The sequence below is a fragment of the Rhopalosiphum padi genome, chromosome 1, assembly GCF_020882245.1.
Source record: "Rhopalosiphum padi isolate XX-2018 chromosome 1, ASM2088224v1, whole genome shotgun sequence".
Lineage (NCBI taxonomy): Eukaryota > Metazoa > Arthropoda > Insecta > Hemiptera > Aphididae > Rhopalosiphum > Rhopalosiphum padi.
Genome location: NC_083597.1, coordinates 22,479,697 through 22,500,341, shown reverse-complemented (window position 1 = coordinate 22,500,341; position 20,645 = coordinate 22,479,697). Strand labels below are relative to the sequence as shown.

Here is a 20,645-nt window from a genome sequence, read left to right as displayed (position 1 = left end):
AATAATTAACCACCCACAATAATAAATATATTATTCTGACTCATTATAATAATAATAATTATCTCGACGTACAACTTCATTCTTCATCGTGTATTCGTGTTCATTACTATTTTACTAATTAGTAATTACTATACAATATTCGTCCAAAGGCCTTTGCACTCTTTAGATCATAAGATCTTAATTCATGATTAAAAAATATTCAAACATTTTTTTAATTTTTGTTTATCTGGTGAATATCATAGCGCTATCTTGTGATTAGATTATACTATAAATGACTGGCGCCTGATATATCTGTGGATGCAACCGAGTACACAATGTTTCTTATCACTATAAAATAGTCTTAGACCATAGTAGTATTACTGTATTAGTAGTTATTACTTTAGTAGTGGCAGTGGTCGTACGAAATTCAACGAAAGATTCATCTAACTTTACTATTTCGTATCCGCATATTAGTATATTAATTTCTGTCTCTACTTCATTATTCATTGCCTAATAACTGTTAACATTTAATTTTTATACGCGTTCTGTACGTACTACGTTATGACTAGTATAGTTAACTGTCAAGCGCACACAGATGATTCTAGTATTTTTCGTTCTATATAGTTGTTTGGCATTTTAACTCTTTAAAAATATCATGTGGCACGAAGCAAGAAAACAAGAGAAAAAAATTCGTGGCCTATTGGTTGACTATCAAAGGCGAGCTCAGCGTCGAAAGGATTATTATGAAAAAATTGTGAGTGCTTTTTTTAAATCATACCAACAACAATAAAATTATATCTTATTAATTTTCAGAAAGCTGATCCTACACAATTTTTACAATTGCACGGTCGCCAATGTAAAATACATATCGATCCAAGCATTGCAATAGCTGCCAATAGCCCTGCTACTATGTAAGCATTTAAGCAAGTTTTTCTAATTTTTATTTTTTTTTGTTCTTTTTATAATTGGATTGATTGTGTTTGTCTCAAATTAGGATGCCCTGGCAAGGGAATGAAGAAATAATGATTGACCGGTTTGATGCACGAGCTCATCTAGATTTTATTAGAGAACCTAAGAATGACGATGAAGATGAGCAAATGTCATATGAAGAACGTCATTTAAACTATGAACGTTATCGTATTCTTGTTCAAAATGACTTTTTAACAAGTAAGATTCTTTTTTAGTCATCTATCATCTATTTTTATTTAATTAAAATTAAATATATTAAAAATTTTAGTTTCTGAAAGTAAATTTTTACACCAACTTTATCTGGAAGAAAAATTTGGCCCTGTAACTAAATCAGATGCAGATGATGCTAAAAAAAAGTCTACCGCTAATGCTGCTATTCCATACAAGTATAGCGATGAAGACACAATTCAAACTGATGATTCCAGAAAATATTTAGATATAAAGCCTAAAACTGAGGGTTCTGATGAATCTGACGAAGAGAGTGAAGTTGATTTTGGTGAGCATTAATGATCAAAAACTAAAATTGAGTATAAATTGTAACTTAAAAGTTCTGTTTTTTTTTTCAAAGATTTATCAATTGATGTTAGCAAAATTGGTACTGACCAAGCAAATGAGTTGAACTCTACTGCACATGGTTTTGGCATGACTACTAATGATTTTTACAGTTTTCTTAATAATGATTTGGAAGAGGCTGAAAATATTCAATTAGCTCGTTTAGCTGAAGAAGAAAAAGCTATGTTTGCTGTAAGTTTTCTTATTCAAATTAATAATCATTATTCTAATAAACTATTAATTAAACTTAGGTATTATTTTTCATGCATATATATATATATATATATATAGGTTTTTTCCTATAATTTTATTTAATTCATTGAATTAAGTAAAAATTAACAGTGAATTTGTATCTATCAATAAAATTTTAAATTTTGTATTTAGGGCAGAAGATCTAGAAGAGAACGTAGAGCTTTTCGATTAAAAGCATTAGAAGGCAAAGCATTAAGTCCACTCAGGTATTTACTTTTAAAAATTGAATTTATTCTATTATAATCCAGTTATAAATTATATTAATACATTTTTTAGTTATGCTACAAGAAAAAGTCCTAGCTATACTGATTTTGATCAACTATCATCAATGATGACTTCTCGTTCACCCACTCCTGAAAACTCAGGCCAAGTAACTTATATAACTAGTTTTGGCGATGAAGAACCTACGACAAATGACAAATCGAAAACAGGCACAAAGTAATTACTTAATTATAATTATTTTATTTTATTTATATTTATGTTATAGTATACTAAAATTAAAAATGTATCCAATGTTTGTTCAAGCAAACAAATTAGATCAATTATTTTAATTATTTTTTTATAATTTCAAATTTTGTGATTTTAGATCAAAATCTTCAAAAAATCATTCAAGAAAAAAACGGTGTTCACGTTCAAGATCTCCTCGTCGAAAATCTAGATCATTATCTAAGGGTCATAATCGTCGGTATAGATCACGAAGTCGAAACAAATCGGTGTCACCTATCAGGTTTGAAATTATTGTTTATTAATAATTAGATATATTATATTGTAAATTAACTCATAAATAGATTTTACTGTTAATTAGTTAGTGATGATATAATAATTAAATCTTTACAGTCAAAACAATTTTTACTTTAATTACCTTTAACCAGGCTATAGATACTGTCTGACATTGGCCAAATCGGGTGTCTCTGGCCTTGAACACGGTCTCCAGCGGGGTGACATACGTTATCACTTAATAAATATTATCACAGAGAAAAATATATTTTGTTATAATTTTTTAATTTATTTATTTAACAATAAACCAGTGTCAAATAACAATATTACAGTAGCACTTATTCATTTTACTAATATTTATTAAAATACATAATAAATAGTAGTATAATAATAATAAACATAATAAATAATTTGTTTCCATTTTTATAATATCATAACAAATAGGGATACACATTACCAATATCAGATTACAGATACGGTTTTAACTTTAAGAGTCCAAGAGTTCATATCGTAAGGATACAGTAAACCGATCAAGTGGTTGAGTGTCGCTTCTATATTGTTCTGTGCTTTAACAATATATAAATTATTGACTCAAAGTATTATTTTATTATATCATTACAAATCATTCTATTCAGTTTAAGAGTACACTGGACGGTGGACAAAAACTCGTTGTTTCTGTTCATCTCCCCACCTATTCTTACCTGATTGTTACCGAATGATCAATCAGGAGAGTCTTGCAACATAAAGCAGTCATGCTAGTAACATATGTACTCTTAAACTAAACAGAGTAAAGTTATAAACTAATAATCAATTTTCAATGTTCCTTAATATAAGTTTAATTAAAATTTTAAATATATTTAATTTTATAATTTTATATTCTTAAATGAATAGGAACAATGTACAGTTACCAGTTGTTCAAAAACCACCGCCTGTTCAACGGTAATAATAAATCTTCATAGAACCAATATTTTGTGAAATTGTGAAATATTGTCTTTTTTTTTTTAGATATTATGGTCGTAGAGGAAATGACTCATCATCAGAATTAAGTATTTCAGATGATGATGACAAAGATAAAAATAAAAATACAAATAACATTAAACCTCCGTAAGCTGCTTTAATCTTTATGAATACTATTTTTTTTTATTGAAAAACGTATTTATTTCAGATTACCAGATCTCAGTCTTTCTTCTTCCAGCAAAAAAGTCAGTAATTTGTTAATATATCGCAAGAGTACATTAGCATGTTGCGAATAAAAATAAATCAGAATTCTAGGGGATTATGAATTTTAAAACAAATGAAAATTTATAATAATAAATAATCTCTTTAATATTATATTGATTATAGTTTATAGATTTAGATGTAATTGTAACATAATATGTTTACAGCAAGGCTCAAGTGACAGCAAACCAACTCCACAAGAATTAATGAAACGAAAAATGAAAGTTTTGCTTAACAAACAATGTCAGTAATATTACTAATAGTTTACTTTTTTAGTGAAGAAGTTTTTTAAATCAACATTTTATTATATAAATTTTCTTTTTATATGTTAAAAAATATAGTTATTTTATTTATTGTTCAATATATTAAATATCTAATTGGTTTTTAGATAAAGCCGATAAAAAAGCTCAAAGAGAACGAGAACTTAAAATGGAAAGAGAACAAATGGAACGAGAAGAAGAAATTAAAGAATTGTCATTAAAAATGAGAAGAAAGTATGTATTATACTATTATTTATATAATTATTAATTTTTTTTTTATTATTATTTATTTGTTTTAGGAGACGGCAGTTACGTCATCCAGAGAATAGTTCTTCATCATCACGATCTAAATCGCGTTCAAAATCTAGTAGTTCTAGTAGCTCAAGTTCAAGTTCAAACTATTCCAGGTATAATACAACTAAATATTCATAAAAATAAATTGTTTCTGTTAATTGTAATATTCTTATTTATATTCATTTTTAGGTATCGAAGTCGTAGACGTAGATCTAGATCAAGGAGTGGTGGACGTAGGTCTAGATCAAGAAGTGGTGTTCGTCGAAGGTCTAAAAGTGGCGATCGACGAAGGTCTAAAAGTGGCGATCGACGAAGGTCTAAAAGTGGCGATCGACGAAGGTCTAAAAGTGGTGATCGACGTCGTCGATCTAGAAGTGATGATAAAAGAAGGTCTAGACGGAGTGAAGAACGAGATAGATATAGAAGAGATGATAGACGGGATTATGATCGTAGAGATGATTATCGTTACCGTCGTAGCCCTGAAAGGAGAGATAGAAGAGTAGACAGAAGAGACAGTCCAATTAGAAAGGAAATAAAACAAAGGGAGAGTCCCACTAAGAAAGAATTTAAACAGTATAGGGAAAGTCCAGTTAGGAAGGAAATTAAGCAAAGGGAATTTCCTGATCGTAGTAAAAGAGAAAATGTAGATCGCCCAGTTGTCAAAATAACATATGAAGCAAGTCCAAAACGATATGTGTCAAGTACTAAAGTACAACCCAATTTAAAGTGAGTATTGTTTAAACTTAAGTCAATAATTTTTACAATTGCATTAAAAAAAATGTTTAATGTAAAGAAAACAAACTAATTAAATATGTATATATATAAATTAACTATAAAAATAATAAGTTAAATATTTGTCTCTTGTACATTCCAGTTATAAGATTATGAAATTAAAAAATATTAGTTGTCATTAAAAGAAAATAGTGGGTACTACTCTACTGTACATTAGGTGTCGAATAGACCACTATTATTATTTTTTTGTGTGTTAAATTTGAATTCAATGATCTATCGGTCTACACACTAAGTATATTTCATGATGTTTTTTAATATAGCTATTAAAGTCATTTATTTTATATTTTAATATACAGTAGGTTGATACAATTTTTTCCGAAGATATTACATTTTATTATATTATATCTACTTATCATTTTAAAATCGTTAGTTCAATCAAATCATTATCCCGTTATAACAAAAGTCATAGAAGTCCCCTGCCGAAAAGCAGGGCTTATAAAGAGCTTATTTGAATTTTCGTTACAACGAAATTTCCGTTATAACGAGAAAAAATTCGGTCCCCTGGAGTTCGTTGTAACGGGATTTTACTGTACAACAAAATATCAAAAATTGTTTGAGGAGAGATAATTATATAACAGGTGAAGAAAAAGTTGATTTGGCTTTCTGGTAGAATTTTTTTTATGTACTTAGGTTAAAAAAACTTATAAAGAACCTTATAAAAAAATTTAAATTTTGAATTTTTTATAAATCTTGTCAAAATTCTAACTAAATAGTTTTTATTTATAGTATTTTTTTAATCACCATTTATAGAAGAAAACAATTGAAAATTTTATCACAAATAAAAATATAAATATTTGGTGGAGTATTCATGTATCTATGGTTATTCATTCTCACGTTACACCAAAAAAACAATTGATTTTGTTAAAAATTTGATTTACGTAAAAATTCCTGTTTTTTCTTAATTTTTTTTTTTTTGTTCTTTTCTGATTATAAAAAAAAAGTACAGGGAATTTTTATTTTGACCTCTCCAAAGTACAAACCAGATCCAATTATCTATCAGAAACACCACCCCCTATTTTAATATCAAAGCATTTTATTGTTTTTATTTGCGTCATCATTTATTGGATACATGTACACACAAAAAAAAGACACAATTAACCAGGATAATGATCTTAGTATAATAATTCAGTATAATATTATTTTACTATTTTTGTTTTAGGTTATTAGTTTTGTATAAAATAAGTCAGTAATAATCATTATTTATTTATATAAATTATAAATCATTAGATAAACACTTTTTAGTAAATATAACTAAATACAACACATAATATAAATTATAAAGTAAAAATTAGATACTTTTATAGGTGAATAAACAAGAAAGAAAAGAAAATATTATAATAATGAAATAATAAGTTACAAATATAAGTAAAAACAAGGTATAAGTAGGGCTCAAAAGTTGTTAAAGTAACAAATTTTACTGTATGTTTTCAATTTATTGTAAGTCAAGCTAGAAATCTATTTTTATAATGAAGAGTTTAAAAACAAAAATTAAAAAGGCATTTTTCTCAAATTTATATAATTGTATTCGTATTTTAATATTTTATCTAAAAAGTCTCTATTTTCTTTTAATATATATGATTTTATTATTTTATTTTCAGTTATTTTACAAAGTTATTTATTTTTGTTATCTCTATCAACTAGTTATTTAAAAAGAACACGAGTGTATTAATCTTTATTGCACTAGCAATATCATATTATCTTTTATATAAATCAATTTAGTGTAAAACAAAAAAATTCAGAGTATTAAGTAGTAATATTTTATAACTTTCAAATATAATATGTGATATTTTTTATTTTATACTTAGTACATTTTTAATGCATATTTTATATTTATTTGTGCATATTTTGCCATTTTTAGCTCCTTTAACTTCTGAGCCCTAAAAACAAATGATTATATGATCTATTGGATATTACTTTTTAATTGATTTAATGAAAGATATTAGACATTAATTTTTGTAGGCTGTTTATTCACTTCATTTGGTATTCAATTTATAATTTCTTTGAGATGTGTATAAAATATTGATATTTTATATTTGTGTGCATCGCTGGAATGGCGAGATATGGGCCTACCAAGTTTTAAAATTTAAATAATTCAAATCAATTATATTTGCTTCAATGTTTGTACTAATTTATCACGGACAAAAAAATTAATATGATCAAACCCTCAAAACCAGCAGCCCAGATTTTGAGTGGCCCACCGAGCTTTCCTCGGTAGCTTACCAGACCAATCCAGCCCTGTTTGTGTGGTACTTGTGGACACACAAATTTTAAACTCTACAATACTGTTGGGGGCATGAATCAATTCATTTAAAAGTTTCGAAAAAAATAAAAGATCAATTAAGGTTCTTTTGTTTTTCGAGTATATTAATTATTAACATTATTAATGTGTGTTATTCTGAAAACTTTCGTCTGTATCAATTTGCTTATAGCTCATCAATTTACAATATTATCTTGCACTTTTTCAATCTTTTGAATGTCTGCATTATTGCTGGATTCCACGTATACCATATTGTAATTGTGAAAATATTAACAATGTTATAATATATATCTTAACTGCGGTTAAATTTATTCTTTATATGTCTTTTTACAAATCTTGACATTTGTTTAGATTGGTTTATTATATAACCTAAATGTATCTTTAAATATAGTTTGCTATTTAGAATGACTACAAGATTTTTATTGAATTTGGGTCCATTATTAGTTTACCATTCACATCGCTATTGAAATAAATGTATTGTTTTGTTTTACGATATATTTCTTTTCTTTTTTTTTAATATGATATTTGTTGGATTTACATTCACGTCATTAATTGTGTATCGATTGGGGAAACAATTAATATTATATAAATTATTGCAATCCTCATTAGTACATAACTAATTGTATTTCATCTGCATAAATTACATGTTACAGTTCTCAGGTACAAAAATCATTTAGATAAAAAGCTAATATACCTGATAATAAAACTCCATCTTGCAAATATCTTGAAGTTGGATGAGTAGGTTTAGAAAGCGTATTAATTTACTCTGTCGCTTAAAATGAATTTGAACAAATTAAGTATATTTTTATTGAGACCTATAGTTTTAATTTTTTGGATAATTATGTTGTAATTAACTCGGTCATATGTTTTGCTCAGATTTGTGTATGTTAAGTTTACTTTTTTATTTTCAATAAATGCTTTATTAATGGAATTGGTGAATTTGAAAAAGATTGTTGACTGTTGATTTGCGATATTAGTTTATAACTATAATTAGTTTTGAATCTGGTTTTAATTTCTTCATAACTAGTTTTTAAAATAATTGCGTGAATTAATTTTAAATTGTAATAGGTCGGTAATTATCAGTGTTTTATTTTGATCTGCTTCTGTGTTAAGATGTATATCTATTATTTTCTAAATATTTAAAAAAAATTCTTAATTTTTCTGTTGATTAAAAAGTAAATGGATTAGTGGTTATTATTCTATTATTTTTATAAACTGAATTACTAATGTATTTAACTCATTCGTCAATAAATTTAACGCTTTATTCTTAATTTGTAAATTATTAAGATATATGTATTAATTTTTTTTTTTTTTTCAGGCCACTTGTAGATTATGATTGAGTGCTGGAAGTGAATTTAAGGTTTATTTATCGGGATTAAAAGTAATCAATAATATTAAAATTCTTGTAAAATATTAATTTTAAATATTTTGTTAAGCAAGAATATCAATTCTTAATCTAACTATGACTTAATTTGTACCATTGATTTTATTATTTTAACTTTTTAAATAAACTTTTTGAGTTTATTCTTTTTAAATTGTATAAAAATATCAACCTCTAACGTTATTAGCTTAATACAAACAAAGAAAAGGTATACCATTAATATATTATTGTCGATACATGTAATTTGATACAAGTTATAACCATTGATGATGATAACTGATGAGTCGTTGTTAAGAGTGACCAAGCAATAATGAAATAATTGCTTGTTTAATATCACATCATAAGTCCATAAATGAAGAAATTAAATAATATATATTGTCTTAGCATTGTCAATGATGGTGATGTTCTTTGTCAGTGTGATTATGGATGGGCAAACCATTTAAACAACTAAATTAATCATCATTCAAATATTATCACATGGCTAATTATTGCATTTTTAATACATATTTATTATTAAACATAACAAACATACTTATCAGTCTTATATTTGATTTTTAAATTACATTTTTGAAATCCCTGTAGTTCAGTGATTTTATTTTAACTCGCTGCTTCCCACAAAGTTATCTCCTTTTATTAGGCCTATTAAAATAAATTTTAAACTCAAAACAAATTGTATGATATGTGTTACACATGAAAGTTGTTAAAATAACAACAAATGTTATAATATGTTTATACATAGGGGTACATTGTATCTGTACATGTGTTATGGTAATTATATTTATACTAATATAAATTATGATAAAATTTCTTCCTTCGTTAAACTTTTAAATAAATTTAATTATGCTATTATTATAATATCACAATATTAGATATTGTAATACCATTGATTATAGATTAGTCTATTCTATGCGATCAATGGTAATACTATATCTCTGATCTCTAGTCTTAGCAAAATAGTAAACAACTAATTATTTACCACCCGCTCTTACAATTTCAGCAGAGCAGCTGCTCCAAAACAAAATTATCAACGCATAGTCACAATCCTAAATATACAATGAACATTTACAAACATTTTTACAGTAGAGTATATTTTTTTAATAATTACATTTACACATTAATATTTTATCAATGTTTAATATTATTATTCATTAAATTATAAAAATAAATATATATATATAAATAACAGTATGGAGAAATACTATCTAAACAATATACTAGAAATATATTAACTGGATTATGATGCTCCTATTTTTTTTATTATATGTTGAGTGTAAATATTTGAGAAAATATATTAATGTTGAAGACATCATAGAGATTAATAATTATTAAACTTTATTAAACTATTCATATTAAAAATAAATTGTTATTTTTCATTAAATTAGGTAGCTCAAGAGTTCTATCAAGGAAAAAATATACTTGTTAGTAATTATTTAGTTTTAAAAATAAAAACGAAAATTGATTTTGTTGATGCACATTGAGACAAAATATCGTTTAAAATTTAAAATTAATGATTGACAAACATGAGTAGATATTTTTTTCACCTCAACTCTTATATTATGTATTATACATATACATCAACTTCAACAATTAATAATAATATAATTTGTACAAAATACAACCCAAATCAAATAATAATTAAATTAAAACAGTCAACATATCAGGCTGTGAAAATATATTAATAATATGTTATATGTTATACGTTATCCTCCTAATTGTGTCCAACTGTAAGATGCTTGCTGATATGCAGTGTGTTCGTCGTCCTGGCCAGAACTATAAATAGGGACACACTTTTTATGATTGACTTGTGGCTTAACAAAATAACAAGCTGTACATTGACATCGATTGATTGGTTCTCTTTGACCTCCGTACTGAGATAACCAATCATCGGATGTTGTTGTATTATAATTCTCGTGGTGAGAAAAATTCAAACTACTTTCTACATTAAAAAAACAAAACAATATTATATTAAATATTATTTTTGTATGAGAGTATTAGACTAGGGTTTATGATAGTGTATTATACCGTATCCAAGTGCTGGCTGATAAACATCTTGATGTTCTCTTCTATCCTTTTCCTCAGCTTTGACTTTAGTGTCTTTAAACGCCTTCGCAAACGGATTATATTTGATTTTAAGTTTGGTCACCTAAAGAAATTACTTTAATGTATAATGGTTCAAATAATTTCCAACATAATATTTCTAGCAATTGTAATAGGTATATTATATTCAATTAAACCAACTACACTAATGTGTACCTAACCTAACCTGATGTATCACTAGATCAATCGAATCCAATAGAATGGATGTAGAAGTAGAAAATCATAAACCTCTATTAGTATGAATGACTATTACAATAATAAAATACCTATACCTATAACCTATATAATATATATTTAACAAAATAAGCTGAACAATAAGGTAAATTAATGAAATTAAAATAATAGATAGAGTAGACTGAGTAGAGACCTCCTAATGGGGTACTTACTTGTTGTAATATACTATGATTACTATGTAAGTATTAATTGTTAGTAAGCCGGTATATTTATAACTGTTTTGTACAATATGTAACATTCCTTTTAAATGACTAATGGACTTTTAGGTACCAAGTGTTGATAATTGATAGGTTTATTTAATTGTCAAATAGGTACTCAAGTTACTTATATGATAAGTTTTAATTTTTTGCTGTTACCTACCTCTTCGTTTTGATATGCTGTGACTGCCATAAATCTGGTTTGAGGCATTGCAAAAATTTGAACATCATCCGGATCTCCAACTTTGACTATATGAAGTTTAGTCTCATATTGATGTAATGAATTTAAGTGAGTCTATAAAATACAATACATTATACATATCAAGAAATAAGTAGTCGATCGATTTCATTAAGGCTATAATTCTTTAATTTACCCTTCCAAATAAAAAATCGTGTTTTTTATGCAATGTTCTTTATCACTTTATGTACTTATACATAATTAAGTAATAATTAATAAGCCTATATACTATATAGGTAGGTTACATAATGTTCGTTTAATAATATGATGTAAAAATGTACCAAATATCATTTTTTCTTTAACAGTAAAACCGTTCTTGTCTTCCAGATTCACGTGACTAATAGTCAGAATTAGAAAATAAAAACATTTCCTTCGCATTATTTTTACTATACAAAAACTTTTAATATGATAAATGTCCAAAAATGAAGAAAAAAATCATTTACAACTAACCTGAAATAGGTATTCAAATACACGACTACCCGAGTGTTTCTTACTAGTTACTAGGTATATATTACACGTTGAAGGGTAAATAATTAAATAATAATTACAAACTACCTAGAGGACTTTCGGTTTTATATTTTATAATATTAAATATTAAGTATAGATAGCGGTATACCTGTCCCGGGTTATCCGGTCTGTTGGTAAGTTTAATTTTAGCAAATGAAATCGGTTGATCCATCCAATGTTTGCCAAAATTTGGTGACTCCGGGTGTTTATAAAACGGATTCTTTGTAGCCGGGTCCGACGTGGTAGTCGGCGACCACTCGCTGTTTATGTACTTCCATCGTTGTCCAACCACTTGTACAAACTCTAAAAATACAGTGTACATATCTCCCGGACACAACCCGGTAACTTGCGTTTTAATCACCGGGAACATTCTCCTATAAGATATACAGTTGTAAATTATAGTGAATATATTTATTTTTTTGGTTACAATTCAATTCAAAAGTAATAATAATAATAATAGAAAAAAAATTTTCGTTCTTTCGTATATAAATTCTACATTCCATTTATTTTAAATAATGAATAAATATAGTATTATATATTATTGTGACTTGTGAGTACTGAGTTGCAATGTGATTTTGATTTTATATATATTATATAAGCTGGTACAGTGGTACCTACTACTTAGTAATCTGTCCAGTAAAGGTACTCATTAGTTAGATATTACTCATAATGGTTATACACGAATACATGATTGGCATAAGTAAAAAATCACCAATAAACAGTGGCGTATTTATGCTGAGGTCTCCAAGGCATGTACCTATACAAGTTGGGGAACACAAGACCTTTTAATGCTTTAATCCTTATATTAAAAAAAAAATACTAAACATTTTTTTTAAACTATTATATTGAGTATAATTTGATTTAAAATATTTAAAAAAAATTTTAGTATCAGACTCTTTTTAGCATCAATATCTAATAATTTAATTTCTGTGTTTAAGAAGGGCCCCATCTCTAATATACTCTATTATCTTAGGGCCACCAAGTTTCATACTACACCACTGCCAATAGTTACACAATCTTAGAGTCTTATACTCTTGTGCCCTTATGAGTTATGAGTGTCTTAGTACAAGAAAAATATATTTGTATCGTACTATACTACTATCGTCTATCGTGTCACATGTAAATATATGGATCCCAACAAAAATTGTAAATCTGTTTTGCGTTATCCCCATCGTACCTACTTGATTTTCATATTACATAAAAAAACTATATCTAGATAAGTCAAATAATAGGATAACAACAATATTGTTGTTGGTGCTAATTTTTATTTGGAGATGTATAAAGCTCGCATAGCACCTTTGAGATTTGTACTATTATTTGTATCTGTGAAATTATACTTATGGATATTAAAAAAATATAAGCTTCTAAATAAGATATTTTATATTAATGTCATTGTGTATTAATAATATTTAAAAAAAATTGATACTAATATAGTAGGTAATATCATATAATGTATGATATATCATTATTATATATTTATAATATATAATATATAATATAATATATTATAATTATATGATATTACAGTTAAAAAGATAGGTACTTACATAGTGTTGTCAACCTATTTAAGTATACCAACATTATTTAACGATATACCTAATTGATTGATTTTCCATTTAACTATATTCAAGTATAGTATTCCTACATAAACGACAATTTACAGCATAATACTAATATTATTACATCTATAAATAGAAAATCCGGAATATTTAATATTTACTTTAAAAAAATAACTATTCTGACATAGCTGTTAGCTGTATTGGATTTAAATGAAAAATATAAATTAATGTATTTGCATGTCTAACAAAAAAACGATTATTAAATTAATTTTTTTAATTTTGATTAAATCCCTCTACATTAGTATTGTTCTAAATTCACTTCTGTTCTCAACATTTTTTTGTGTACCAAGATTTATAAATTTGTTTTTCTTTAATTTGTTATAAATATTATAATAGGAATAAAAATCCATATAAATATCGTAAGATTTCACGTAAGAGTGCACGCGTATACACTACACATCATACAATTATAATAAACAAGACACTATAGTTTAAAGTTAAGTAATGTCTTTTTTTTTATTTTTTTTAAATATTTGTAAATAATTTATTAATAGATATTATACGAACTCACCTCCCTGTTTTTGTGACAATCATTTCATTATTGATGGCTAAAAATTCGGACCAAAGTTGAGCATCCAACAATCTTGATCGCACTTGATGCCTTTTGCCCCAAGTCAAGTTCTGTAATTCGGCAGTAGTCATTTCTCTCGAATTAATATTCATTTTTTGTTTTTGTTTTCTTGATACAAACACAATTGGACCAAGAATTATTCAATACACGAAAACACAATTAACAAGTAACGCACATTTTTGTTTCTCACATTAGTGTTGTCTCGTTCACACCTGAGTGCCCAGTGACTGGGCAGGTAAAATTTTAGAAATTTTCGAACGGTCCCACCGACAGAAATGACTTGGTGGTCAGTAGGTGGAGACTTCTTTTATTTTATTGCACCCATTATAGTACATTATACCAATTGTTTGTTGTAAACGCGTGCGTTTTATTGTTGTGTGAAAAGAGATATATTATTATTCTTCATCAATGGGTACCGCTCAAGTATAATATATCCTTTGGGTCTGTGAATTGTGATCAATTTACACCTTAAACATTGCTAAGAATCGTGATACTTAAATTAACACTGATGCTATAATATATTTTTTTTAAATACAAATTATCTGCACTTTAATAACATTACGCGATTATTATTAACACCAAGGTATCTTGATATCCACGAGCTACCTATAAAGTATAAATTATAGGTATGTATGATTTTCCGTTCAAAATATATTTTTAATTAAATATATAGATTTCTGTAATATTTTTAAATCTATAGGTATAAATTACTACAAAATTGAAAATGCAATCATACTGATGACTCGAGGCAAGATTTGTATATTCTAAATAATGTTATTATTAATATTTTTAATAGTATTTACCTAAAAAAAAAAGTTATAATAATTTTTCATCCATTTATAATAATTAATATAAAACAAAACAATTTTCAAAAATAATAAAATAATTATATTATTATATATTATGATTTGTGTTTTATAACAAGAATGACGTAAATAACAAATTTAATACAATTTGTATTGTGTTCTAAAAGACCAACGTTCTATACGTTCACTTTAGAATCTCTTGAAATTATAAATTAAAACTATAGTGACATAGTGTTATATCTAAAAGAAATAAACTAATAATATTTAATGTGTTTTATATAAGTGCCTACAATTCTATATTCAATTTTGTGAATTATTTGATCAATGAGTGTGGTATACAAAATGTACATACTAAATTAATACTGATATGGTTACTATTTTACTAACAATACGATCACTAAAATTTTAGTATTATACTTGTACTGTCTTTTATTAGTTTTTATTGTCCGATTAAAAGAGATATTCATTAACATTATATAAGTATGCATTTTTAAGCAACATAAAATTTCATACATATAGATAAGTTGCAAAATGAAACGTTGAAAAAAGATAACTCAAACAATCAAGCCATATACATAAAAAACTACCATAGTCTGAGTAAAAATATGTAAACACATATTAATCTTGTCTCTATAATATGGAATGATTGATATTGCACATACTACTTGGCCATATATAAATTGTACTTAAGTATGTGTGATGTATGTCTATTGTCTATTGATAAACATAGGTGATGATATTATGCTATACGTATATTGTATATACATATTATTGTTTTTCTTTATAATTCATCAATAATTATAATTCAAGTCACAAAATTCCATAACTGATAAAAGTGAAATTTAATAAATATTAAATTTATTGATATATATAGGTACCTAATCTATATTATATACCAAAAGAAATATTTTCAATACCGTGTACATAAAATTAAACATTATTCCAATCTTTTCTGGGAATCAGTCGTAAATTGCAATGCATTCTTAGAAAGTTATGTTATTAAAACGAATAGACGCATATTTTTCGTATTGTAGTATATTTATATTATAAAATCAATTATTTTGTTATGTCATTTTATGTAGGTAATGGACCTTGTAATACTATTTACTATTATATTACAGTGTTTTAATTTTATTATGTTTGTTTTTACATTAAATTTTTGTTTCTAAACACATATTACATACAATAAAATATTTTAATTTATAATATATTCATAATGACCCGTTCAAACCGGAGAATAAATGACTACCTACTTCAATAATCGACCACTAATCTACTGTTAGGTATTCGCACAGATATTATTATATTATATTGCTGTAATGTTAGTAGAATATAATATTTCCTATAGGGTCACCTTATCCACAATAAACGATTATACTTATACTGCATATTATTACTCATTAATATTTATTATCTAGTTAGATAACAAATTATATTATATCATTATTTAATTTTTAGAGTATATGTATAAGAACCGAATAAGTAAATTTGCAAAAATGAATTTCTGCCCTAATACTACGATAAATCGTATTTCGTATAATATGCCTGTTTACATATTAATATATTATTTTCTTGTATTATATATTGATTTGGTAGTGAGTGAGTTGTGAATACATTTAGTATGAATAAGTTTATAAGTTGAATAAAGTGAAACATTTTTTAATTATTTTGTAAACATAGAGAAGGCGTAACTGCATAAGATAAACAAAATAGCCTTTCACAACTCACCTTGGCGATAAATTCTATTCATAGGAACTTTCAACTCATACATAATAATATATAGGTACACGCAGTATAATATACATCGTTTTTCACCGTCTCCTCAAATCTTTGAAGCCCGTCGCCCGTGTCTTTATAGGAACTACGTTGCAGGATATTTTCGCCCCCTCCGCAACCCGTACAATAACCACAATAAAGCTGCCATAACAATAATTTGGATGACTGGATCGCATATAGCAGTTTCCGCAGTCCGTTGTATCAACCTTTTAGTGAGGTGCTTATATACACACATAATATATGCGAGTTGTACGTGTACGCCGTACGCACATACCCCACGTGTGGTCCAATCGTTTATCCTTTATGTTCGGGATTATGTTATTGTATGATATTATTGTATGTATACAGACGTCCCCGACCACGGACTAAGACGTATAAAATAATTACACGAGAGTACGAGACGTTAGTTCCTTTTGTCGGCAGGTGCATCTCTGTGTACACGAAAATACGAAATGATTCATAAACGCGCTGCGGGTTCGATATATACACACGCGACCATAAAACCATAAACATTGCCACACGAAAACACGACTTAAAACCGTATACGATGCGGCTACTACCACCGTCCATCAATATATTATATATACAGAACACGATTACACACATTTAGTGTAGTATTATTACAGTAGGTACCTATATATATAACTAGCACTGCAATAGTGCAATCAGTAGGTATATATATTGGTAAATATAGTAGGTATAGCTGGAAAGGTAAGCACAATATACAGTATACGTACGTGTGTACACAAAACCAAGCCTAATATAATATTAAGACTTTGCAGGCCACAGCGTACCGGAAATTAATTCAGTATATAGTCCAGATATATAATATATCCTGGAATCCTGTTGAACTTAATCATTTTCAACAACTTTTTCTTTATCTATATTGACTATTCTTAAAAAGTAGGTAATATTTTTTTTTCTATACTTTTATAGGTATATTTGGCAGAAATATAGCTGATGGAGGAAGCCTGGTTCTTTGCCATTTTTTCCTAAAGATTAACAACTTTTAGTATTACAGTAATATTATTTTTTTTATAGTATTATTAATTTATACATTTTATGTATATGTATTATGTATATATATTTTTGACTTCATAATTGTTAAATTATTGGTATGTCAATGTCAAGCTGGCTTACAGAATTAGTATTATACAATTAAACTTATAGACAATTTTGATCAGTTATGACTTACGACTTACGAGTCTTTGATATGGTAAATGCCAAATGGATTTTCCCGCCGACTGTTAGGTTAGGTGTGATAGGACATTTCCGACATTTTTGATGCGGACATCTTCCCCTTATTTGTTTTTTTTTTTTGAAGTGAACTACCTATTTAATAATATTACAGTAAAACCTCGATAAGACGAAACTTCGGTAAAGTAGTCAGTAGAAACCCTGGTAATACGGAAAATTTCTTTGATACTTTTTTTCAAATTTCATTTTTTTGAACCCAGTCAAAACGGAAATCCTGTTAACACGGAAAAATTGCACGGTCCTAACTCCTAAGTGATTCTGTTTTATCGAGGTTTTACTGTATTTATTATTTAATATGAAATTTTTTTTTCAAATAAAATATGTACATTTTTTTTTCATAAATATAATAAATTGTAATTATAAATATAATAGGTAGCTAAAAGATTGTCTACATCAAATATAATTAATAATTAATAAAAAATGGCTAATAATTCACAAATAAAAATGATACATTTTGAAGTGCTATAATAATAGTATACTAAAAAAAATCAAAGTACCTATACAGAAGAAAATGTTTACAGGATAAACCTAACGTTGATTTGACATACGTAAACTACGCCCAGATGACTTTTTTTTTGTAAACTCTGCCCGACAACTTGAAGCTCGGTATCCACCTGAAGTATGGGACTCAAGCATTTCACTTTAATTCTAGTTTTTATACAACTCATCCAAATATTTTCATGTTCATAGAAAAGTTAAAAGAAATTCAAATAGAAACATATATGATATATCAAACTAAATATAGTATAAATGAACCCTTTAAACAGGCACAGCGCCCAGCGGGTGGCGAGGTGGGGCTCTAGCCCCCCCCAGAAAACAGTTCAGTCCCTCGCCAGCCCCCCCCACTGAAAAATATGTACGATATATATAATAAAATCATAAAACATTATAAATTATAATAATTGAATTAATATGAAGTTCGAACAAACAACACAGTGGCGCCATTTGAGGGGAGTGGCAAGGTGGGCATTTGCTCCTGTCTGATTTTAAAAGCAGCCCAATTGGCCGTTGTCCGGTTTTTGCGATTTAACTATTATTATATTTTATTAATGAAAAAACATGATTATTTTTATAATATTTTCAGAAAATATTTTACAGTCTAACTAGGTACTAAAAAATTATTGTCACAATGATACATTTTTAATTAATTGATAGTTGGAATAAATTTATATTTAGATGTATGCGGTACGTGCATGCATGTTTTGTGTGAGCGTGTGTGTGTGTTTGTGAAGAAAAAAGAAGTAGGAACACAATATTGTTGTACGCACAACAATAATAATAATTAATATCATAATCCCGTATAGTTTTATTTTTAAAATCTACAAATTCTAAAATTCTAAAATCAATAATCGATTGACACTCTTATTTATCCTTGATCTCAGTTCTCAGATTTCAGTTAACTTGCGGCAGTCGTATATCACAATTCACAATAAACTATTATTTTGTTAATTTAGTTCAGTTTCAGCAGGTAACCGCTTATTCTACATATTATATTAATTTTTTTTCGTGACGCGTGTTTTCATTATTCTTTTGATATAGACAAAATATTTCTTAAAATAAAATAAATGGGTGGTGCGGCTAAAAATCATCGTGCAAATAAAAATAAAACTACAGCAAGTCGCCCAAGAATCAAAAACAATTACTGGAATGTTTAATGAACAAACCAAACCTGAACCAGTTATGAAGCAATAAAAAGTAAAAAAATAAATATAACATAAAAATATAAAATAATATTAATTTCTAAATTCGATTTTATGTACCTATCTTTTAGATTGAAAAAAAGAATTTACCTATTATTCAATAAATTAATATTTTTCTTAATTAATAAAAATTGTTATACTTAATAGTTTACACAGAGTTTTAATTGGTATAGGGTTGTACAATTATTTTTATAAAATAAATATAAATATAATAAGTCTATCACACGTTGTAACATGACATATTCAGTGTCGCATTTAGACATTTTGTGCCCCGGTGCAAAAAAAAAATTGGCGCCCCCTTAAGGGGCCTACCCACGAGAAATAGATCTTAACTAACCTTTAAGATGTTGAGCAAAAAAAAAGAATGAGTACTTTTTTTAAATATATTGTTGAATAATTGCAGATCCCCTCTCCTTCTGCTGATACATTGAATTCATTTGAATGTATGTAACTTAAACCCTGCTTATTATCAGGGGCGCCAATTCAGCTTTAAAATAGGGCTGCCAAATTATTGAGTAGTCCAAATTTATCTACCACATCAGAAGATTGTAAAAATATTGAAATTTATTACTGTCTTAAAAGATAGGGCGCACGACATTCTTTATACATTTTAGCCTATTTGTAGAAGTCTCACAACCAGCCTACACACTCTTACTTTGAATCTTGATTATACTGTCATTGTGTATAAATATAAATCATACATTTAACTTAAGAACCTCAATTTATAATGAGTAATAATGACTATTATCATTCATTAAAATCAAATTTTTGATTATACAAATAAAGCTGTAAGCAATATATTATATAAAAAAAAAAATCAATGTAAGCTATTAGCATGCAGTTATTTGTATCATTACATTATTTGAAGTTTGAAATTAAGAGTTTTTAAATAATTAGCAAAATGAATAATGTAAGATTGATTTTTACAAATTTTTAATAATTTATATTTATAAATACTTAACAGCACCGTAT

At 26.8% G+C, this 20,645-nt stretch overlaps 2 protein-coding genes across 2 annotated transcripts; one reads left to right on the top strand and one right to left on the bottom strand.

Annotated features, from left to right (window-relative positions):
* The first annotated feature begins 347 nt into the window (after positions 1-347).
* On the top strand, positions 348-8,825 carry LOC132921259 (CLK4-associating serine/arginine rich protein-like). Its single transcript, XM_060984183.1, has 16 exons — positions 348-733; positions 793-890; positions 974-1,146; positions 1,217-1,444; positions 1,517-1,692; positions 1,885-1,958; positions 2,029-2,190; positions 2,339-2,479; positions 3,361-3,408; positions 3,475-3,573; positions 3,635-3,671; positions 3,855-3,930; positions 4,076-4,181; positions 4,247-4,354; positions 4,431-4,967; positions 8,609-8,825. Exons 1-16 carry the CDS (start codon positions 635-637, stop codon positions 8,628-8,630), a joined length of 2,184 nt encoding a protein of 727 aa, XP_060840166.1. The 5' UTR covers positions 348-634; the 3' UTR covers positions 8,631-8,825.
* A 277-nt stretch (positions 8,826-9,102) lies between these two features.
* LOC132921275 (T-box transcription factor T-like) lies at positions 9,103-14,381 on the bottom strand. The gene is made up of 5 exons (XM_060984209.1): positions 14,075-14,381; positions 12,054-12,318; positions 11,363-11,494; positions 10,694-10,814; positions 9,103-10,607 (listed from the first exon to the last, which is right to left on the bottom strand). The coding sequence occupies exons 1-5, from the start codon at positions 14,224-14,226 to the stop codon at positions 10,372-10,374; spliced, it is 906 nt and encodes a 301-aa protein (XP_060840192.1). The 5' UTR covers positions 14,227-14,381; the 3' UTR covers positions 9,103-10,371.
* Between the last annotated feature and the right edge of the window lie 6,264 nt (positions 14,382-20,645).